The 24,358-nt window shown below is 49.4% G+C and overlaps 1 protein-coding gene across 1 annotated transcript in view; it reads right to left on the bottom strand.

Moving 5' to 3' along the window:
• Nucleotides 1-23,913, bottom strand: part of GPR39 (G protein-coupled receptor 39) — a 49,834-nt gene extending 25,921 nt beyond the window's left edge. The window contains exon 1 of the mRNA XM_072122185.1: nt 22,826-23,913. Coding sequence (XP_071978286.1) covers nt 22,826-23,675 — 850 coding nt within the window. The 5' untranslated portion in view covers nt 23,676-23,913. The remainder of the gene's footprint in view (nt 1-22,825) is intronic.
• Between the last annotated feature and the right edge of the window lie 445 nt (nt 23,914-24,358).

The raw sequence follows: 24,358 nt of genomic DNA, 5'->3' as shown, positions 1-24,358 counted from the left end.
GTCCGACGAGGATTCAGAGCTGCCGCGATTCACTAAAGTCGTGCGTCCAATTTCCTGCATGTGATTCCCCCACTCAGGTCCGCCGGAGTTCACCTCCTTCTTCCTGGTGTATGTAAGTGCATGGCCTGCGACACAATTTTGAATGTTAAATCCCGCGCTTTGTCCGAATCAGTCGGATTGTCCGACGGCCCTGCCCCCCGATTTCCATCGCATGCAAGCCGGCACCGATGCGCCATAATCCGATCGTGTGCGCCAAAAAAAACCCGGGGCAATTCAGGGAAAAACGCTGTAAATCGGTAATATTCTGGAAACCCGACGAAAAAGAGCGATTCGGGCCCTTAGTAAATGACCCCCATTTTGATGATCTGTCGCAGGGTAGGACTGTCCAGTTCTTTTGCATTTAGCTGCTGTAAACTGTGTGACACAATGGGGCTCATTTACTAAGGGTCCGAACTCCACACTTTCAATGGGTTTCCCGAATATTTCCAATTTGCCCCAGGCTTTTGGCGCATGCGATCGGATTGTGGCGCATCGGCGCCGGCTTTCATGCGACAGAAATCGGGGGGTGTGGACGTCGGACAACCCGACTGACTCGGAAAAACCTCGGAATTTAAAAAAGAATTTGTGTTTGCAAGATCACGCACTGGACCGGGTAAGTAAATGTGCCCCAATGTGGTTCGTACGCAGACTATTTCCCACCCAGCTAGGCCCCATTTCTAGGAGACCACACAAATTCATCATTTTTGGCGTAGGTGCAATAATGAATTCCCCCATAATATCGGACATAAGTGATTACACCCCTCACAGTATTTTATTATATCTGTCAATGGGAAAATCGGAATATCTGACCCTGTGATCAGATGTAAAGCATTCTACTGGCTGAGGAAAGCCAGAAAGTGAGGAATGTCTCCTTGCATGTTGGCCGCCCCATGATATTAGGACTTCTTCTCTACCGGCCCCTGCGAGTTGTGGGACCTGTGAGAAAGTAAATGGTGTTGTCTGGGAGGACCAGTATCTGTCCTACAGGCAGATGAAGGCAGTTTAGTAAAAAGCCCTGGACTTGTCTGCAATAACCTAAGGGTTATGCATTAACCCTTAGATTAGACATGTGGAAAGCAGGAGTAGTATGTTCTGTATGGTCTATGTTGGCTTAGCTAGCATAGACACCTTGTAAAGTCCATGCTGAGCTTGTCTCCCTGGGACAAACCCGGTGCGTACATAGGGAACCCTGGGGATGAAGTATGGGGTGCCCATGATGGTGTACAGCTGGATCCAGGGATCACTCAGAGGCATGTTGGTGAAGTATAACTTACAGTCCTTTATTGCAACAGGCAAAGACCTTAACAGCAGCAAAACTTCAGCTGGAGGGAGGTAGGTGGCTGGAGCAAGTACTCAGGAAGGTGTGCACGCAGCTTGGGAAATAGCTTCAGGCTGGCTGGTAGGGATGGAGCAGAGTCCTTGTGGTGGAGCTCTGCTCTGGGCCTAGTCTGATTGGCCAAGGTGTCAGACAGCTTGCCTGAGACACCTCTACTTCCAAGACTCACTTCTGGAACTTTCCATTTGAGAATGACCCTATAACCCCCATAACCTCCCCTTGTGATGTAGCAAGCACTTTGTCCAACCAGCTTACCTCTTCCTTTACAATATCACAAAGTATTTAATTGGCCAGTACATTTAACTCATGACCTCCCAGGCAGAATCTTACAGCTGCTATTACCAAGTTTCTCATGCTAGAGACCTCTTTGTGAGTTCATCAGGCTCACCGGACAGCTCCTAACATGGAGAGGGACATTTTCACAACACCTACCTACCTAATGCATTGGCAGGGTTGTTGCATATCGCCCACAGGTGCAGGTCACAGGACGCGTTAGAGTCTGGTATAGACTCCAGGACAGAAGTTGTAGGTGAAGGACTTCCTGAGGATCTGAATGCTGGTCTGTGTTCATACAGCAAATGGAACATATAGTAAGGTTCTGTCATTGTAACACCTTACACCTGTCCGTCCGGCAAACCCAAAACCCGTCACACCCATTTGAATGTTCAAAGCCTATATGTCCATCCCAAAATGGTTCAAATGTACCCCATCCGCCCTTCTAAAAGCAAGGTCATTAGACTCAAGCTCCGGAATTGCATCCATCTGGGAATAATAATGAATTTGGTTTAGCAAGGAGCCCCACAACATCCCCCTAACCAGCAAACAATGGCGTCCTGACGCGACAACCCCAGCTGCCTACCCTGGGGGCAGACTTCAGCTCTCTTTGCTCCCCAGAAAACTTAGGAATGCCCTACGATCCAGACGAGACATGGATCAGGATCTACAAAACAAAAACCCAACGCGCAATATACACACATCATACAAGAAGGGAAGGACCTTCGACAAACATAGGACCTAAATCTGCCTGATCTCCAGCTTATAGGCTGGATCGCCTGCACAGGCAAACACCATTGCGTTGCCTCCATGGCCGCCCCTATTCTAAATTAATAAGACGCAAAATCGTAAGGCTGTGTTTGCGCCAGTGTTTGCGCCAAACACTGCCGCAAACTGGTATTGTCCCATCCTGATGCATTAGCAAGACCTCTGAGCCTCAGCCTCACACACAATTAATGCTGTAATGTTAGCACGGAAGTCGGAGATACCAAAAGATTTTTACAGAAGGCATCGCATGGCATGTGTGACAACGATAAAAGACCACAATACAAAAAATCCCAGCAAAAACTGTGCAAGAGTTTAAAACTCAAGTGCACGTGCGAAAATGGTGCTCGTTTACTAAGGGTCCGAATGCCGCACTTTCGTCGGGTTTTCTGAATATTTCCGTTTTGCGCCAAATTGCCCCGGGATTTTGACGTACGCAAGCGGATTGTGTCGCATCGATGCCGGCTTGCATGCGACAGAAATCGGGGGGGGGGGGGGGCGGTGGCCAATGGACAACCTGACAGATTCGGACAAACCGTGGAATTTAAAAAAGGATTTGTGTCGTCAGCGACGGATGCGGGAACTCGGGCACACAATGTTGGTGAATCACACCGGGCCCAAATCAGCGTCGGACAACACGCTGCGGGACCGCGACAGGGCCGGGTAAGTAAATCTGCCCCAATATCTCTCCAAATAGCGCGTGCTTGTGCCTTATCATAATCTTTTCTCTTCCTTTTTGGTGTAGCTGTGCCACAGTCTGTGACACCTGTTTTTAGACTTGTTTATTAATAGAATTATATAGGATTCCATTTTATACATTTTTTGTCTTGTCATTTTTAGTTCTACAGATTTAGGTAATATCAGATATTTCACGGTGATAGCGCGTGTCCCTTTGGTATCCCCCTATATCTACACCCCTGACTACTCCCTCTGTACCCCCCTATATCTACACCCCTGACTGCTCCCTCTGTACCCCCCTATATCTACACCCAAACTGCTCCCTCTGTACCCCCTATATCTACACCCCAACTGCTCCCTCTCTACATCCTATATCTACACCCCAACTGCTCCCTCTGTACATCCTATATCTACACCCAAACTGCTCCCTCTGTACCCCCCTATATCTACACCCAAACTGCTCCCTCTGTACATCCTATATCTACACCCAAACTGCTCCCTCTGTACATCCTATATCTACACCCAAACTGCTCCCTCTGTACCCCCCTATATCTACACCCAAACTGCTCCCTCTGTACATCCTATATCTACACCCAAACTGCTCCCTCTGTACATCCTATATCTACACCCAAACTGCTCCCTCTGTACATCCTATATCTACACCCAAACTGCTCCCTCTGTAACCCCTATATCTACACCCAAACTGCTCCCTCTGTACCCCCCTATATCTACACCCAAACTGCTCCCTCTGTACCCCCCTATATCTACACCCAAACTGCTCCCTCTGTACCCCCCCCTATATCTACACCCAAACTGCTCCCTCTGTACCCCCTATATCTACACCCAAACTGCTCCCTCTGTACCCCCCCCCCTATATCTACGACCCCTGACTGCTCCAACTGTACCCCTGTACCACCTGACTTCTCCCTAATTACCTCCCCATATCTACATTCCTGGGTGCTCCCTCTGTACCCTCATATCTATCCATGACTGCCCCCTCTGTACTCCTAAATGTCTACACCGACAGCTGCTCCCCCTGTACCCCTATATGTCTACACCTCTGGGTGCTCCCTGTACCCCTATATCTACACCCTGGCTGCTCTCCCTGTATTCCTATATCTACCCCCTGACTGCTCCCCCTGTACCCCTATATGTCTACACCTCTGGGTGCTCCCTGTACCCCTATATGTCTACACCTCTGGGTGCTCCCTGTACCCCTATATCTACACCCTGGCTGCTCCCAATGTATTCCTATATCTACCCCCTGACTGCTCTCTCTGTACCCCCTATATCTAAGCCCTGATTGCTCCCTCTGTACCCCTATATCTAGCCCCTGACTTCTCCCTATGTACCGCTATAGCTACCCCCCCAACTGCTCACTCTGTACCACTATGTCTACCCCCTGACTGCTCCCCCTGTACCCCACTATATCTACACCCCTGTCTGCTCCCCATGTACCCCCTATATATACCCCTGACTGCTCCCCCTGTACCACCTATATCTACACCCCTGACTGTTCCCTCTGTACCCCACTATATCTACACTCCTGACTGCTCCTCCTGTATTATGTAATTCTGCTTCTTATGAAGGAGGCACAACCCAACACTTTCCCACACCCGGTAATCCATTATATTGGGTGTAGAGTGATGATTGTGCTGTGGTTCAGGCCACCCTTGACATCTCCAAGGGGCCGTATCCTATCTAGATGGATTTGCTGATTGTGATGCAACAAAAAGAATGGAAGAAAAACTGCTGCCTGAAGCAGAAAATGGGAGAGGAACATCTTGAGAATGTAACGACTCAACCACCGCAACTGGAACGTGCGGCCGTTACTGCTGCATAATTATTTGTTGGAAACGCTGTTCTATTAGATATAAATGCAGATGAGCTCATCATACAAATGAGGACACAGCACATTAAAAATGGAAATTAAGAATGAAATAGCAAAACAGTGGAGGAAAGCCAAATGCAAATTGTTCCACTATCTGTCGCTGCTTCCAGATGTGTTTCCAGGGGGACTGAGGTGGAAAGCCTCTTGACACTCAAGTCAGATCCTGTTTACAAGAGCGTGGACAGTGTTTCTACAACGATCCTTAGACAGGCTTCATGGTTTGGCTCAACTTTTCAGGTCTTAAACAGTGACCAGGGGTTCCAGCCTCTGACCATCTATATTCACAGTTCGAGAGATTTAAAATCAACCCAGGCTGACATCTGAGACTACAGGTGTCCTAGATTGTATCCCACCACTGAGGTGTCCTAGACTGGATCCCACCACTGAGGTGTCCTAGACCGTACCCCACCACTGAGGTGTCCTAGACTGTATCCATCCACTGAGGTGTCCTAGATTGGATCCCACCACTGATATGTCCTAGACCGTTTCGCAACCACTGAGGTGTCCTAGACCGTATCCCACCACTCAGGTGTCCTATACTGTATCCCACCAGTGAGGTGTCCTAGACCGTACCCCACCAGTGAGGTGTCCTAGACCGTAACCCACCACTGAGGTGTCCTAGACCTAGACTGTACAGTACATACAGGATGTATATGGTGACAGCCTGGCAGCTTCCATCACATGGAGGAGCAGGGAACTCAGACAATGGAGGAGGAGTTATCTGGGATACATAAGAGCTTAAGCGTTCGTGGTCTCAGTGAAGTCGACAATGCAGTGTGATCATGAGTTATGGACTGCTGCTTTCTACTAATTGAAGATTGGTGATGTACTGATATTTTAATACTTCTAAAATTGTATAGATTTGCAACACCCCTGCTAATACATAGGCAGGCTGGTAGTTGCAAATAGCACCCTCTCCAGGTTAGGAGATGTCAGGGGGAGTCACGAACCCTCTATAAAGGTTCCAGAACCTGGTCGTTATGTAACAGCAGCTGTAGCCTTTGCCTGGAAAGGCAATAGTTAAATGGGTGTAAGATGTTATCCAATTATGTGGCTGTATTGTAAACTGGAGTGTGATTGGAAATGTGCTACCACCTGACCAGGGGGGAGTATAAAACCCCTGAGCAGGGGGGCACATGTTTTTAAGCTGGTCTGTCTGACCTCATGGTCTGAGTGAACAGAGAGACAATGGGGCACATTCACTTACCGGATCCTGTCGCAATCCAGTGGCGCGTTCTCCGTCGAGGGTTCGGGTCTTCCGGCGATTCACCAAGGTCGTGTGCCCAATATCCACCAGGTGTCGCTGCTGCACTGAAGTCCGCCGGAGTTCACTATCCTATTCCTGGTGCAGGTAAGCCCGTGTCAAGTGACATTTTTTTTTCTCAAATTCTGCGGTTTTTTTCCGAATCCGTCGGGTTTTCCAACGGCCACGCCCCCCGATTTCCGTTGCATGCATGCTGGCACCGATGCGGCACAATCCGATCGCATGCGCCAAAAACCCGGGGCAATTCAGGGAAAGACGGCGCAAATCAGTAATATTCGGGAAACCCGACGAAAAATAGCTATTCGGGCCCTTTGTAAATGACTCCCACTGTGTAGCACACCTTCAGTGCTGTCACAGAAACCAATCCCAGGAACTGAGTCAGGAGACTCTAACCCAGAGCTGCATCTTCCACAGTTTGGACACAGTTCCATCTCCATCATCCCAACCTGCATCTACCATCAGGCTGGTGCCTTATCGTGAGGACCCCTCTCCATGACCACTCCAGTACCAGTAATCCGAATCTGCTGTTGGACCGTTCTTGCCCATTGCCAGCTACCTGTTGTTAAATAAAGAACCGTGAGTTGATTTGCCCAACGTTGCCTCCGTCTGTTCCCTGGATACTGCTTTTACCACCACGGGCTCCCCATCCATTACCCAGGGACATATCTTACAGACACTCAGGGGTTGCCCCAGGGAGAACCAGTACCTCAGCCTCTCCCTCCATATATCTTGCACACACCACCTGCTGGAGACCTGCCAGGCTGTAGGACAGCCCTCCGGACCCCATACCAAGCACCATGACACTAGCGCGCCCTAGCCCACAACCACCAGCCACTCCGGTATTCTGGAGAAAAGGCTATGAATGTTGCAGATTCATATGAAGATTAATTTTTGCAAGTATCTTTTGGATGGTCTTAATTATTTATACAGAGTCTAGTGAATATTGAAGAGTGAGAGTCTTCAACCTTAGATCACCGTTCACACTGCATTACAAATGGAGCAGATTTTGCTTTTCAATAGATGATGTACAAAATAAAAAGAACCCCTCTCAGCACACAACTAAAGAACTCAGAACTCAGAGACACCAACTCTATCAGCTTCTCGACTTTAAACATGAATATAATAAAGGAAGATCTAAGCTCCTCTTTTATACCCAGGGGAACAAAACAAGTAAAATCCTCTCCAAAAGCATCAAAAACAGAATAGCCAAGTCAAAAATCTCCTACACCTACGACAAGGAGGGAGCTAAAATCAGTAACCCAACACATAGTAGATGCATTTGCTCGATACGCACTAGGGTCTACCACAAGCTTCAAAGGACACAACTGATAAATTCTTATCTACCCCTACAATGTGAGACCCTGAATGTCTTCTTTTCTCGGGAAGAAATTCATAAATTGATCAGGAATATGAAACTTCGCAAAGCCCCGGGGGCCTGAGGGCCTAACTAATGAATATTATAAGAAATTTGCCATCACACCTCATCTCACGTAAGTATTTTACATTACACTTCAGTCGGGACAACTTGACCCTGAAATGTCACACAGGCCCAAATTTTCATTCTACCCAAGACAGGAAAATCCCTAAATAAACCTGAAAACTATACAGGCGGTCCCCTACTTAAGGACACCCGACTTACAGACAACCCATAGTTACAGACAGACCCCTCTGCCCACTGTGACCTCTGGTGAAGCTCTCTGGATGCTTTAAAATAGTCCCAGACTGCAATAATCAGCTTAAAATTGTCTGTAATGAAGCTTTATTGATAATTCTTGGTCCTATTACAGCAAAAAAATTTGAAACTCCAATTGTCACTGGGGCAAAAAAAAAAATTGTCGGGAACTACAATGATAAAATATACAGTTTCGACTTACGTACAAATTCAACTTAAGAACAAACCTACAGTCCCTATCTTGTATGTAACCCGGGGACTGCCTGTAGTCTGAATGGGGACACATAAATTCTAGCAACCAAGCAAAAATATCAGGCTGGCACCCCACCAGGTGGACAATCTTAAGAGAAGATCTTCTACTTCTCTAGGTGTAGGCAACTAATGAAAGGAGTAGATTGGCACTCGATAAAATCGTTGGGTGGCTTTATTCATCCAATTCACAAGAACAATACAGCCAATAAAGTACAGTCATAAAAAATGGGATGCCATCTCCATCTGACATGTCTGACATACTGTAAACTACACTGACATCACTCCCACCGACCTACGGTTTATGAATGATTTATGAAGGTCCTGCTGGTGACTCCAGAGCTAAAACTCCTAGTTGTGATCATAAAGGGACATGTTATACAACCACTGCACCTTAAGCACCTTTTGAGGCTGCCTACAGTGCTGTAATTGATCTCATGATTCTTGCTAAAGGTTAGTTGGGGGGTCGGGCCTATCAGATCCAGCAAATCAGGGTCCAGTATCAAGTATAACAAACTCCTACTATTGAGTGACATCACGGAGTGAACCTATGCTAGGGAGTCTCAATTTGGCACAAAATTTGCCCACCCATGCAAGATGGTGCCTTTACTCTTAACCTTACAATATTTGCCATAGGTCACCACCTATCTTTCTCCCATTAATATTATAATGAGAAGGGTGCTGGTTTCAATAATTTAGAAAACCAATTTACAGATTCAAAATTACACAATTATCTAAAAATGGATTTTAGTAACGCGATCACTTCAGAAACTTAACTAATTCTCTAAGGCAGCAAGCAGAGACTTACGTTTTAAAATTTAATATTAAAAAGTACAGTGCACACATAAAAACAATTGTCAGATCTACGAATAACCCTACTACAGTAATGGCAGGGAGGTTATGGCAGAAGAACTTTAGACCAGTATGTCCAACGAATGGCTCCTTCAGGAAACTGACAAAGAGTTGATGCTCTTTTTGAAATTTTTACCTAATCTCACCACTTTTGTGATGTGAGAGGGGCATGGCTGCATCTGTACCAATTTGTGAGCTTGGTACATATTTCCTAGTTATGGCATTACTTCTTTCAGTGGTCGCCTAAGGAGAAGATATTCCCAGCACATTTCCAAGCATGAATTTGCAAATCTGACAATACTAAGCACCATTATGAAATGTGGGGCCAATTGTTTAAAGGGGTTGTCCGAGTTTTGATAAAAAAAAATATATGTGGCCGGGAGCGGGCTGACTAAAACAATAAAGCTGTACTTACCTCCCGGTGCCCTCCCATATCCAGCGCTGCTGTCGCTCCGGTCCGGGCGCCATGTAAACAAACATGGCCGCCGGAGCAGCGCTGCATTCAGCTTCCGGCCGGACACGACAACCTTCCAGCCCCCATACACAATGCTGTGTATAGGGACGGATAGGCGTACCCGGCCACGGCCGGCCGGAAGCTGAGTCCATACTCAGCTGGATACGGGAGGGCACCGGAAGGTAAGTACAGCTTTATTATTTTAGTCAGCCCGCTCCCGGCCACATATATATATATTTTTTTAAACTCGGACAACCCCTTCAAGGTTGACAAGGAGTTGAATGTTCCAACTGATTCGGACTGAGCGCGGGATTAAAGTTTCAAATTGTGTCGCAAGACAATGCACTTACATGCACCAGGAAGAAGAAGGTGAACTCCGGGGACCTGAGCGGGGAAGCGACACATGCAGGATATCGGGCGCAGGATCTTAGTGACTCCCCGCACAGCGCATTATACATGGACAATGTACTTACATGCACCAGGAAGAAGAAGGTGAACTCCGGGGACCTGAGCGGGGAAGCGACACATGCAGGATATCGGGCGCACGATCTTAGTGACTCCTCGCACAGCGCATTATACACGGACAATGCACTTACATGCACCAGGAAGAAGAAGGTGAACACCGGGGACCTGAGCGGGGAAGCGACACATGCAGGATATCGGGCGCATGATCTTAGTGACTCCCCGCACAGCACATTATACAAGGACAATGCACTTACATGCACCAGGAAGAAGAAGGTGAACTCCGGGGACCTGAGCGGGGAAGTGACACATGCAGGATATCGGGCGCACGATCTTAGTGAATTGCGGCACAGGGCGTTATACACGGACAATGCACTTTCTGTGAACTCCAAGGAACAGGTAATTAAATGTGCCGCACTGTCTCCATTCATGTTATAATTAACACTTGTGTTTTTGTACTATTGCTGGCTCTGATTATGAATGTAAATGAAACTACGAGAGTTCAATAGAACTTCAAACCACAAGCTTTGGCTATATTTTATACTTTTACCACACAGAGTATTCCCCAATACCTCATAAGGGTTTGTAGAAAAAAATGCAGAGCCCTTGTTAAATGTTTTTATACGACTCATGCGTTCCTCCTGTGTGGACACTAGTAGTCATTGTCCCGGTTTGACTCTTTCTGATTAGCACATCCAGGAATGGCATTTCAGATTTTAGATGTCAAAGCTGAACGGAAGGCTGACACTATTCTGGTTCAGGTTGTCCACCAGTTCTCCAATTGCTGATCTTGAGCCATTCTGGATGACAAAGATGTAATCTACATACCATGCCAACATCTTGATTCCCTACATCAATGGATACCGAACAGACAAGTTTCCTTCCACCAGAGCTGGTAGGACACATATGTTCCCTCCCACCAGCCTAGAAGCAAGTAGACATAGGTTGGCGAGCATTACCCTTGTGCTGGTGCTAGATCTTAGAGTCAAAGATGAAGTCATTGGGGAAGATTTATCAAGCTGTCTGAAAGTCAGAATATTTCTGAATATTTACCCCTTTAAAATATTCATGAGCACTGGTAAAATGAAAGCTGGGCTGTGATTGGTTGCCATGGGCAACTAGAAATATTCTGACTTTCAGACAGCTTGATAAATCTGCCCCATTATGTGTCAGAGAGCATCTCAGTAGGTGAAGGAGGAAATAGCTGTGGGCATAGTATTGGTAGCTCCTGGACCTCAAGAAGAGCTACACTGCTTAGCATCCACCTCATGGGTATAATAATAATACTTTATTTATATAGCGCCATCATATTTCATAATGCTTTACAAATCATAGAGGACATATACAAATAAATTAAGCCAATACAAAAAAAACATAGTCATATGGAACAATAGGAGTGAAGGCCCTGCACCTAAGAGCTTACAGTCTCTAAGGGTGAAAGGGAGACATAACAACATATGAGGATGAAGGGGAGACATAAGAGATATAAGAGCTTGTGAAATTGTCCAGCCATTCTTCACAAGAGAACAGAGTCAAAGGTTAGAAGAACTGCAGAGAAGCCTGAAGTCAGATAACAACCTCCAGGACGGGTTAGTAAAGAGAGTTGAAGTTTCATTCAGTTAAAGAATGTGATAGCCTTGCCTAAAGATATGAGATTTAAAAGCACATTTGAAGCTTTGGAGGTTGGGTATTAGTGTGATAGTCCTGGGTTGGGCATTCCAGAGAATTGGTGCAGCTTGGGTGAAGTGCTGGAGACGTGAGTGGGAGGTTCAAATTAAGAAAGAGAATAATCTAAGATTGGCAGATCAAAGAGCACGGGCTGGGTGATAGACTGATATTAGAGTTGAAAAGTAGGGATGTGCAGAATGGTGCGGAGCTTTGTGGATGAGGGTGATTATTTTAAACTGTACATGGAAGGAGACAGGCAACCACCACAGTGACTGGTACAGGCTTAAGTCATCTATGTAGTGTTTGGTCTGAAAGACAAACCCAACACTGTGTTAAGAATAGATTACACAGGAGAGAGTTTAGTCATTGGAAGGCCGATTAGTAGGGAGTTACAGTAGTCTAGACAAGAGTGAATAAAATTGACGATTAGCATTTTAGAGGTTTCAATTGTAAGAAATGGACGGATTCTAGAAATATTTCTGAGATGAATGTGGCCCGAGAGACAGCGGGCCTTAATGTTAGTTGGGGGTCGGGCCTATCACAACCAGCAAATCATGAATGCAGTAAATGAAAGGTTCTAGTGCAGCACAACCACGAGACAGTGGGCCTTTTTCTTTGGGGTAATGGTTATACCGCAGACAGAAATGGAAAGGTCAGGATTGAGTCGGTTAGTAGGGGGAACGACAAGAAGTTTCAAGAATAAAGAGGACATGATGTTAGAGGCCATCACTGATGTTGTGCAATGAGGCAGGGGTGATGTTATGTATATAGGTAATGGGGTGATGTTATGTATATAGGTAATGGGGTGATGTTATGTATGTAGCTGGGCATCATCTGCATAGAGATGATATTGAAATCTGCTGATTATTTGTCAAAAGGGGGCAGTATAGAGTGAAAAGGGAAGAGGACCTAGGACTGAGCTGGGAGGAACGCCGACAGTGAGAGGAAGATGATACGAGAGACATCCGGAGAAGGAGACGCTGAAAGTGCGGTCAGAGATATATGAAGAGGAGTAGAGGGCATCCATATACAGTATATACACTCCAGGAGACAGCCTTGTCCAATTGTTACACTCGGTTTGCTAAAAAGACTAGAAGGAGTATCTCTTATGTAAAACCACAAATTCCCTCAAGATCTTGTCAAGGTAAATACCAACATTTTGAACACTGGGTCTTCTACATATTGGTTTGGTACCCTTGTGGATTTTAGGTAATGAGTAAAATGTAGCAGTGACTGGAAACAAAGCCAAAAGGAAAGTCATACTCAATTTTACTAATGATTTCAATTTTTTGGCTTCCTGTAGAATAGTCTTTAATTCTGCTAGAAATTAACAGTCCACTCATGAGGGAAGATGCTGGGAGAAATATAACCCAGGAAAGAGTCTTCAATTACTTACTGAGATATTCACAAGAAAGGGGGTCTTACTCCCCTGTACTGAGGTAAACCCAAGGGAGGGGGTCTCACTGCCATGTACTGAGGAGATATTCACCAGGGAGGGGGTCTCACTGCCATGTACTGAGGAGATATTCACCAGGGAGGGGGTCTCACTGCCATGTACTGAGGAGATATTCACCAGGGAGGGGGTCTCACTGCCATGTACTGAGGAGATATTCACCAGGGAGGGGGTCTCACTGCCATGTACTGAGGAGATATTCACCAGGGAGGGGGTCTCACTGCCATGTACTGAGGTAATCACCAGGGAGGGGGTCTCACTGCCATGTACTGAGGTAATCACCAGGGAGGGGGTCTCACTGCCATGTACTGAGGTAATCACCAGGGAGGGGGTCTCACTGCCATGTACTGAGGTAATCACCAGGGAGGGGGTCTCACTGCCATGTACTGAGGAGATATTCACCAGGGAGGGGGTCTCACTGCCATGTACTGAGGAGATATTCACCAGGGAGGGGGTCTCACTGCCATGTACTGAGGAGATATTCACCAGGGAGGGGGTCTCACTGCCATGTACTGAGGAGATATTCACCAGGGAGGGGGTCTCACTGCCATGTACTGAGGAGATAGTCACCAGGGAGGGGGTCTCACTGCCATGTACTGAGGTAATCACCAGGGAGGGGTCTCACTGCCATGTACTGAGGAGATAGTCACCAGGGAGGGGGTCTCTCTGCCATGTACTGAGGAGATAGTCACCAGCGAGGGGTCTCACTGCCATGTACTGAGGAGATATTATCCAGGGAGGGGGTCTCACTGCCATGTACTGAGGTATTCACCAGGGAGGGGGCCTCACTGCCATGTACTGAGGAGATAGTCACCAGGGAGGGGGTCTCACTGCCATGTACTGAGGTAATCACCAGGGAGGGGGTCTCACTGCCATGTACTGAGGTAATCACTAGGGAGGGGTCTCACTGCCATGTACTGAGGTATTCACCAGGGAGGGGGTCTCACTGCCATGTACTGAGGAGATAGTCACCAGGGAGGGGGTCTCACTGCCATGTACTGAGGTAATCACCAGGGAGGGGGTCTCACTGCCATGCAGGGCCGCCGATAGGGCAGTACAACTGGTACTGCCCTATGGGGCCCGGACTCTAAGACACTAGGGGGGGGCCCCGGCGCGGCCCCGGCGCTCTCACCCCTGCGCGGCCCCGGCGCTCTCACCCCTGCGCGGCCCCGGCTCTCTCACGCCTGCACGGCCCCGGAGGTCACGGAATCAGTCACGGAAAAGACTGTCCGCTCCCCTCCTCCCTCCCACGGAAGTTCCCCGTTGTTGGGTTCCAGCGTATCCCACACACTATCGAGGAAACCCGCGCGGTGGTGTCCTGTGAGAGACCCGGCCATGCACGGCACAGCGCGCCTACTGGAGGCCATGAGGAGGAGCAACACGAGGGCGAAGTGTGGAGCCTCCCTCTTCACATCCCACCTCTCCCAGCAGCACCCTGTGTGCACCCAGTTACGGCAGAGCCAGACAGGTAGCTTGTAGCATGTGTATAACTAGTCACATACAATTGTAGCATGTTTTCTATAGAAGGTGAATCCCCCTGCTCATAAGCATTACATGTTTAATGTGTGCAGGGCCGGGCCGTTATAAGTCATACACATTCCCTGCGCTGGAATGGAGGCAGCGCTGAGGCACCGTCTCCTAATCACCACTCTCTGATGTGTACAATTCTCTGTAGACGGCAGTTACCAGGGGCAGGAAATGCTACACGGTGCCTCCGCGCTAGGCTGGCTGTGTCCTCTCCCTCCCTCAGGTGAAGGGTCAGGGGGCAGTGATGGAGGTGACACCCTGCATCAGCACACTGCAGACAGGAGATAGTTGACATTTTAGTGGCCCGGGGCACAGGAGGTAATATGTCAAGGAGAAGCCCAGAACCTTTTGCCTCTTTTCACAAACTGCTGACTTTACCATAGCCTGTGCCATTTTACCACCAAAGGTTATGGCAGAAATCTACGTCCTATTTTTCCTGTGATCTAATTCCAGTTCAGAGAACTCTAGCTTGAAAGACCAAATACTTTACTCCAAAAGAGGGTTCTTCACAATTCCTGATAATTAAAATACATCAAGTTTTGACATTCCTTTTTACTATTTTATTCCTAATTTTATGGTTTTCTAATGATTTACAAGCGGTGGCCGCGTGGTCCCGGCGCCCGATGCCTGCTTCCTGCTCCTGTGCTCGCCTGCACCTGAGATGGCGCGTTCCCGCGGCTGCTGAACACGGTAAGGTCCTCTGTGTGTGTGTGTGTATGTCTGTCGGTCGGTACTGGGGTGGGGGTAGGCCCTATTTCTATCCTGGGGTGGGAGGTGAGGCCCTATTTCTATCCTGGGGTGGGGGATGAGGCCCTATTTCTATCCTGGGGTTGGGGGTGAGGCCCTATTTCTATCCTAGGGTGGGGGATGAGGCCCTATTTCTATCCTGGGGTGGGGGATGAGGCCCTATTTCTATCCTGGGGTGGGGGATGAGTCCCTATTTCTATCCTGGGGTGGGGGATGAGGCCCTATTTCTATCCTAGGGTGGGGGATGAGGCCCTATTTCTATCCTGGGGTGGGAGGTGAGGCCCTATTTCTATCCTGGGAGGTGAGGCCCTATTTCTATCCTGGGGTGGGGGATGAGGCCCTATTTCTATCCTGGGGTGGGGGATGAGGCCCTATTTCTATCCTGGGGTGGGGGATGAGGCCCTATTTCTATCCTGGGGTGGGGGATGAGGCCCTATTTCTATCCTGGGGTGGGGGATGAGGCCCTATTTCTATCCTGGGGTGGGGGATGAGGCCCTATTTCTATCCTGGGGTGGGGGATGAGGCCCTATTTCTATCCTAGGGTGGGGGATGAGGCCCTATTTCTATCCTGGGGTGGGAGGTGAGGCCCTATTTCTATCCTGGGGTGGGAGGTGAGGCCCTATTTCTATCCTGGGGTGGGGGATGAGGCCCTATTTCTATCCTGGGGTGGGGGATGAGGCCCTATTTCTATCCTGGGGTGGGGGATGAGGCCCTATTTCTATCCTGGGGTGGGGGATGAGGCCCTATTTCTATCCTAGGGTGGGGGATGAGGCCCTATTTCTATCCTGGGGTGGGGGATGAGGCCCTATTTCTATCCTGGGGTGGGGGATGAGGCCCTATTTCTATCCTGGGATGGGGGATGAGGCCCCATTTCTATCCTAGGGTGGGGGATGAGGCCCTATTTCTATCCTGGGGTGGGAGGTGAGGCCCTATTTCTATCCTGGGGTGGGGGATGAGGCCCTATTTCTATCCTGGGGTGGGGGGTGAGGCCCTATTTCTATCCTAGGGTGGGGGATGAGGCCCTATTTCTATCCTGGGGTGGGGGATGAGGCCCTATTTCTATCCTGGGGTGGGGGATGAGGCCCTATTTCTATCCTGGGGTGGGGGGTGAGGCCCTATTTCTATCCTGGGGTGGGGGGTGAGGCCCTATTTCTATCCTGGGGTGGGGGGTGAGGCCCTATTTCTATCCTGGGGTGGGGGATGAGGCCCTATTTCTATCCTGGGGTGGGGGATGAGGCCCTATTTCTATCCTGGGGTGGGGGATGAGGCCCTTTTTCTATCCTGGGGTGGGGGATGAGGCCCTATTTCTATCCTGGGGTGGGGGATGAGGCCCTTTTTCTATCCTGGGGTGGGGGATGAGGCCCTTTTTCTATCGTGGGGGTGGGGGATGAGGCCCTTTTTCTATCGTGGGGTGGGGGATGAGGCCCTATTTCTATCCTGGGGTGGGGGATGAGGCCCTATTTCTATCCTGGGGTGGGGGGGGAGGCCCTGTCTCTATAGTATATAGTCTTTATACAGCGGCAGTACACAGCCATACATGGTGCTACAGCAGCAGTACACAGCCATACATGGAGCTACAGCCGCAGTACACATTTGTTATATTTGTTATATGTTGTCTGTTAAACACTTTTATATGTTTACTGTTCACCATGCTTTAGTTTTTGATGCCATATTTGCACTATAATAAATATACTTGACCAAAAGTATGACTCCTATTGGCAATCTACCAGAAGAGTGTGCCTTGTCGTAGCAACAGGCCTCAAACCCTGTTTGTGAAAGGTCACTGCGGGGGGCAGGAGGCTTGTTCGGTTTTGGGGTGTGTTGGGGCCCAGACACTTTTGCTGTATGGGGCCCCGAATTTCCTGATGGCTGCCCTGCTGCCATGTACTGAGGAGATAGTCACCAGGGAGGGGGTCTCACTGCCATGTACTGAGGAGATAGTCACCAGGGAGGGGGTCTCACTGCCATGTACTGAGGAGATAGTCACCAGGGAGGGGGTCTCACTGCCATGTACTGAGGAGATAGTCACCAGGGAGGGGGTCTCACTGCCATGTACTGAGGAGATAGTCACCAGGGAGGGGGTCTCACTGCCATGTACTGAGGAGATAGTCACCAGGGAGGGGGTCTCACTGCCATGTACTGAGGAGATAGTCACCAGGGAGGGGGTCTCACTGCCATGTACTGAGGAGATAGTCACCAGGGAGGGGGTCTCACTGCCATGTACTGAGGAGATAGTCACCAGGGAGGGGGTCTCACTGCCATGTACTGAGGAGATAGTCACCAGGGAGGGGGTCTCACTGCCATGTACTGAGGAGATAGTCACCAGGGAGGGGGTCTCACTGCCATGTACTGAGGAGATAGTCACCAGGGAGGGGGTCTCACTGCCATGTACTGAGGAGATAGTCACCAGGGAGGGGGTCTCACTGCCATGTACTGAGGAGATAGTCACCAGGGAGGGGGTCTCACTGCCATGTACTGAGGAGATAGTCACCAGGGAGGGGGTCTCACTGCCATGTACTGAGGAGATAGTCACCAGGGAGGGGGTCTCACTGCCATGTACTGAGGAGATAGTCACCAGGGAGGGGGTCTCACTGCCATGTACTGAGGAGATAGTCACCAGGGAGGGGGTCTCACTGCCATGTACTGAGGAGATAGTCACCAGGGAGGGGGTCTCACTGCCATGTACTGAGGAGATAGTCACCAGGGAGGGGGTCTCACTGCCATGTACTGAGGAGATAGTCACCAGGGAGGGGGTCTCACTGCCATGTACTGAGGAGATAGTCACCAGGGAGGGGGTCTCACTGCCATGTACTGAGGAGATAGTCACCAGGGAGGGGGTCTCACTGCCATGTACTGAGGAGATAGTCACCAGGGAGGGGGTCTCACTGCCATGTACTGAGGAGATAGTCACCAGGGAGGGGGTCTCACTGCCATGTACTGAGGAGATAGTCACCAGGGAGGGGGTCTCACTGCCATGTACTGAGGAGATAGTCACCAGGGAGGGGGTCTCACTGCCATGTACTGAGGAGATAGTCACCAGGGAGGGGGTCTCACTGCCATGTACTGAGGAGATAGTCACCAGGGAGGGGGTCTCACTGCCATGTACTGAGGAGATAGTCACCAGGGAGGGGGTCTCACTGCCATGTACTGAGGAGATAGTCACCAGGGAGGGGGTCTCACTGCCATGTACTGAGGAGATAGTCACCAGGGAGGGGGTCTCACTGCCATGTACTGAGGAGATATTCACCAGGGAGGGGGTCTCACTGCCATGTACTGAGGTAATCACCAGGGAGGGGTCTCACTGCCATGTACTGAGGTAATCACCAGGGAGGGGGTCTCACTGCCATTTACTGAGGTATTCACCAGGGAGGGGGTCTCACTGCCATGTACTGAGGTATTCACCAGGGAGGGGGTCTCACTGCCATGTACTGAAGTAATCACCAGGGAGGGGTCTCACTGCCATGTACTGAGGAGATATTCACCAGGGAGGGGGTCTCACTGCCATGTACTGAGGTATTCACCAGGGAGGGGGTCTCGCTGCCATGTACTGAGGTATTCACCAGGGAGGGGGTCTCACTGCCATGTACTGAGGAGATATTCACCAGGGAGGGGGTCTCACTGCCATGTACTGAGGTAATCACCAGGGAGGGGGTCTCACTGCCATGTACTGAGGAGATAGTCACCAGGGAGGGGGTCTCACTGCCATGTACTGAGGAGATATTCACCAGGGAGGGGGTCTCACTGCCATGTACTGAGGAGATATTCACCAGGGAGGGGTCTCACTGCCATGTACTGAGGTAATCACCAGGGAGGGGGTCTCACTGCCATTTACTGAGGTATTCACCAGGGAGGGGGTCTCACTGCCATGTACTGAGGTATTCACCAGGGAGGGGGTCTCACTGCCATGTACTGAAGTAATCACCAGGGAGGGGTCTCACTGCCATGTACTGAGGAGATATTCACCAGGGAGGGGGTCTCACTGCCATGTACTGAGGTATTCACCAGGGAGGGGGTCTCGCTGCCATGTACTGAGGTATTCACCAGGGAGGGGGCCTCACTGCCATGTACTGAGGAGATAGTCACCAGGGAGGGGGTCTCACTGCCATGTACTGAGGAGATAGTCACCAGGGAGGGGGTCTCACTGCCATGTACTGAGGTAATCACCAGGGAGGGGGTCTCACTGCCATGTACTGAGGAGATATTCACCACGGAGGGGGTCTCACTGCCATGTACTGAGGAGATAGTCACCAGGGAGGGGGTCTCACTGCCATGTACTGAGGAGATAGTCACCAGGGAGGGGGTCTCACTGCCATGTACTGAGGAGATAGTCACCAGGGAGGGGGTCTCACTGCCATGTACTGAAGTAATCACCAGGGAGGGGTCTCACTGCCATGTACTGAGGAGATATTCACCAGGGAGGGGGTCTCACTGCCATGTACTGAGGTATTCACCAGGGAGGGGGTCTCGCTGCCATGTACTGAGGTATTCACCAGGGAGGGGGTCTCACTGCCATGTACTGAGGAGATATTCACCAGGGAGGGGGTCTCACTGCCATGTACTGAGGTAATCACCAGGGAGGGGGTCTCACTGCCATGTACTGAGGAGATAGTCACCAGGGAGGGGGTCTCACTGCCATGTACTGAGGAGATATTCACCAGGGAGGGGGTCTCACTGCCATGTACTGAGGAGATATTCACCAGGGAGGGGTCTCACTGCCATGTACTGAGGTAATCACCAGGGAGGGGGTCTCACTGCCATTTACTGAGGTATTCACCAGGGAGGGGGTCTCACTGCCATGTACTGAGGTATTCACCAGGGAGGGGGTCTCACTGCCATGTACTGAAGTAATCACCAGGGAGGGGTCTCACTGCCATGTACTGAGGAGATATTCACCAGGGAGGGGGTCTCACTGCCATGTACTGAGGTATTCACCAGGGAGGGGGTCTCGCTGCCATGTACTGAGGTATTCACCAGGGAGGGGGCCTCACTGCCATGTACTGAGGAGATAGTCACCAGGGAGGGGGTCTCACTGCCATGTACTGAGGAGATAGTCACCAGGGAGGGGGTCTCACTGCCATGTACTGAGGTAATCACCAGGGAGGGGGTCTCACTGCCATGTACTGAGGAGATATTCACCACGGAGGGGGTCTCACTGCCATGTACTGAGGAGATAGTCACCAGGGAGGGGGTCTCACTGCCATGTACTGAGGAGATAGTCACCAGGGAGGGGGTCTCACTGCCATGTACTGAGGAGATAGTCACCAGGGAGGGGGTCTCACTGCCATGTACTGAGGTAATCACCAGGGAGGGGGTCTCACTGCCATGTACTGAGGTAATCACTAGGGAGGGGTCTCACTGCCATGTACTGAGGTAATCACCAGGGAGGGGTCTCACTGCCATGTACTGAGGAGATATTCACCACGGAGGGGGTCTCACTGCCATGTACTGAGGAGATAGTCACCAGGGAGGGGGTCTCACTGCCATGTACTGAGGAGATAGTCACCAGGGAGGGGGTCTCACTGCCATGTACTGAGGTAATCACCAGGGAGGGGGTCTCACTGCCTTCTACTGAGGTAATCACCAGTTGGTGTCCGTTGCTACAGATTCTAAGACTATGAGTCTTTTATGTATCAGAAGAAGAATATTCTAGAATTATATTTTTCGCAGGGGAGGGGGCCACTCGTCTGTCCTCCATCTTCCTGGCACAGCACATGTCTCGCCTTTTTTCATGGGCCGCCGTTTTTATAATTACTAGCGCTTGCTTTTAATAAATGATAGCGGCAGACATTAAACGCTCCACTCCAGGAAAGGCTGAGGAGCTGGAGAATGGAAATGAATGAATATAAATGTAGAAATTATCATTATTTTCTGATAATACATTCAGAATTATGCCGGGAAGGAAATGTCATTGGCGCTTCGCGATAGGAGAGAAGCCGCTCTAGATAATGGAGAGGAAGAGAAGTGTTCATTCTGCGAGCACAAAAGACTCTGATCCTAAAGAGACATATAGACAAGACCTGGTACCCAGCCGCAGCTCACCACTTACACGGGGCACAATCAGGTCACCCAAGTGACATCACTGACAGCAGACCAAACAAATCCATTCAAAAACTCTCCGCCACATCTGCCGTCCTCTAGTGGAACCTGAGGAACCATTTTACCAATATGCAAATTTACCGACTACAAATCTCAAAGGGAGAAAAACATCCTACAACTGGAAAAGTGATCACCCCTGTAGTCCATCTGAATGGGATTCGAGGATGTTGAGAGTAAGGAAATCTGTGAGGCCCAACTAGAGCTAATGGTGGCCCCAAAAGTGAGGCTGATTGATCTGGAGATGTCTCTATACTGGTCACATCATATCCAATCTGTGATTCTAGCATTTTAAGTTCTGTGTACATTGTTGATGTTTTACTGGGGAGGCTTTCAAGCCAGACACAAGATCCATAACTTCCTTCAGGTCCAGTCTAGAGACACAACAACCTCATCTTCCTGCAGGTTCAGTCTAGATATACAACATCCACAGCCTCCTGCAGATCCAGTCTAAATTCAGAACATCCACAGCCTCCTTCAGGTCCAGTATAGATACACAACATCCACTGCCTCCTACAGGTATAGTCTAGATACACAACATCTACAGCCTCCTTCAGGTTCAGTCTAGATACACAACATCCACAAGTTCCTCCAGGTTCGGTCTAGATACATAACATCCGTAGCCTCCACCAGGCTCAGTCTAAATACACAACATCCAAAACCTACTTCAAGTCTAGTCTAGATACACAACATCCACAACCTCCTGCAGACCCAGTATAGAACCTCTTCACAGACGAGGATAATACTAGTCTGATATGAGCGATTTACCATATTGATGCTGTGATATAAGGGTACAATCATTTAAGGGAACCTGTCACCACATTTTCACAAATACCGCTAGTGACAGGCTCCCATAGAGCCCTATTATCTAACGGACACAGATTTTTTTAGCTTAAAATTGTTTCCCTCACATCCCCATGAATCAACTTTATTTTATATTACCTGGCATTAGAGGAGGCGAGTCCTCCTTGACAGGCCCCTCCCATCTGCTCCTCCCCATGTCCCTTTTAGCATGTCATGTGACCAAGGTGATATCATCTAAGGTCTTGTTACATTTGTTCCATCTCATCCTCCATCGAGCCTACTGTGATTTCATGGGATCAGATACAAACATGGGGTAGATGTTGCAAATGGACCTTAAATGACATACACTGGTAACATGACAAAGCGTTCTCTAAATGTTCCACACAGCAGCATGTCCTTGCATTGAGACCCGTCAGGGGGGACTCATTTTAGCTACATCAGAACTGTATTTAAAAATACAGAGGAGAGGTTTATCTCCTGCAGAAAACACATGGCTATAGATATTTTTATACTGTTGGGCTCTTCTAGATAAGAAGATTAGTATGTATCTATCTGCAACTATTTCTTCCACCACAAAGCCTCCAGTCATGTTTCTTACCTAAGAAGACGGTGGTCTGTTTGCGGGCGGACTTGGTTTCGGAGCTGCTACTTTTCATCATTTCGCTGGTCACGCTGTTCCCGGGTTGACCCTTTACAGTGATTGTTCCTTTCTTTGCTACCATCAAAATGACCATCATTTTCCGACACATGAAAGCCACAGCCGCAAGCACCACAATATAGATGGCAAAGGCACTGAAGATGCTGGCCTGGAAGGCGGACCACTTAGAATGGAGGCTGGTGCAGAGGGTGAAGTTGCCATTCAAGTGATAAGAGGTAGAAGTGTTGCATCGGGAGCGCCGTCCAGACACCGGTTTCAGAGGGTAGTCCGCACCCATGGCAAAAATCAAGGGCATTGCCACACACACAGAGGTCAGCCAAGCAAAGCAGATCATCAGCTTGACCACCCGAGTGCCTGATACAGCTTTGAAGCGGAAGGGATGGCAGATCGCCATATATCGCTCAAAACTCAGGGTGGCCACGTGGAAAATTGTGGCATAGCTGCAAGTTTCAAAAAGGAAGCAGTAGACCTTACATGTAATATTCCCATAAACCGAGGAGAAGGGAAACCAGATGACTGAGTATAGCTCCACTGGCATTCCCAGCAGCAGGACCAGCAGGTCGGAGCAGGCCAGGCTGATCATGTGGTCCGTCACTCCCTTCTGGAGGTAACCTTTGTCCCTCAGGACCTTGGTGGTCTGTATGGTGACACTGTTCCCCACAATCCCGGCCAGGAGGATCACTCCATAGATCACAGTCAGAGAGATCTTTACGATCAGCCGCACCTCAAAGTCAGGGACGTGAGTGTGGTCGATGAGCTGCCCGCAGGGGTCCTCCTCAGGCATGTTCATATTAGCAATGTAATTTGGGGAACCTCAGGACTCAGAGTCAATGAGCTGTATACCATAGTGACAGCATTGTCAGGGCCTGGAGCCTGCATGTGCACTGGCAGTGACTGGGAGTAGTCACTGATCACCTGTGGTTACACATTAACTGGGCAGATATATAGGTGGAAAGCACCAGATGTGACGGATATACCGTGTCGTCAGGCGAGGGCGGAGGAAGAATGTGTGGCCCAGCAACGCCCTGTAAATCAAAGTCCTCCTCACGTAATGCCCTGAGCCGGATGATGGCACGGCTCCTCGGCTTCCGGACACATTGCCGGTGTGTTGTTGTGGCCACCGCAGCGAGGCCTCCTCGACATTCCCCATAAAGCCATTTATCGTAGGAAATGGCCAAACTCCTCAGAGCTGCCTCGTAATAAAGCATCTGAGGCATAAATGCAGCACGCTCCAGGAGGACAGGCCAGACTTCCAGGCAGCGTGCTGGGGATTAGATTGAATTACTGTAATTGTCTCATATTTCTTCCTGGATGTGACCCTTGAAAGAATCTTCAGGCCGGCGATCTTGTTCTCGTCTCTGCAGGACGCCTCAGGGACTCGTTCCTGTCCGTGTTCAGAGATCTCTGTTTGTCTTATGACCAAATCCATCGCGACCAGTGACATTTTAATTACCAGAGTCCGGTGGGTGCTCC

The sequence above is a fragment of the Engystomops pustulosus genome, chromosome 8 (assembly GCF_040894005.1).
Source record: "Engystomops pustulosus chromosome 8, aEngPut4.maternal, whole genome shotgun sequence".
NCBI classification, from domain to species: Eukaryota; Metazoa; Chordata; class Amphibia; order Anura; family Leptodactylidae; genus Engystomops; species Engystomops pustulosus.
This window is presented reverse-complemented; position numbering and strand designations above follow the sequence as displayed.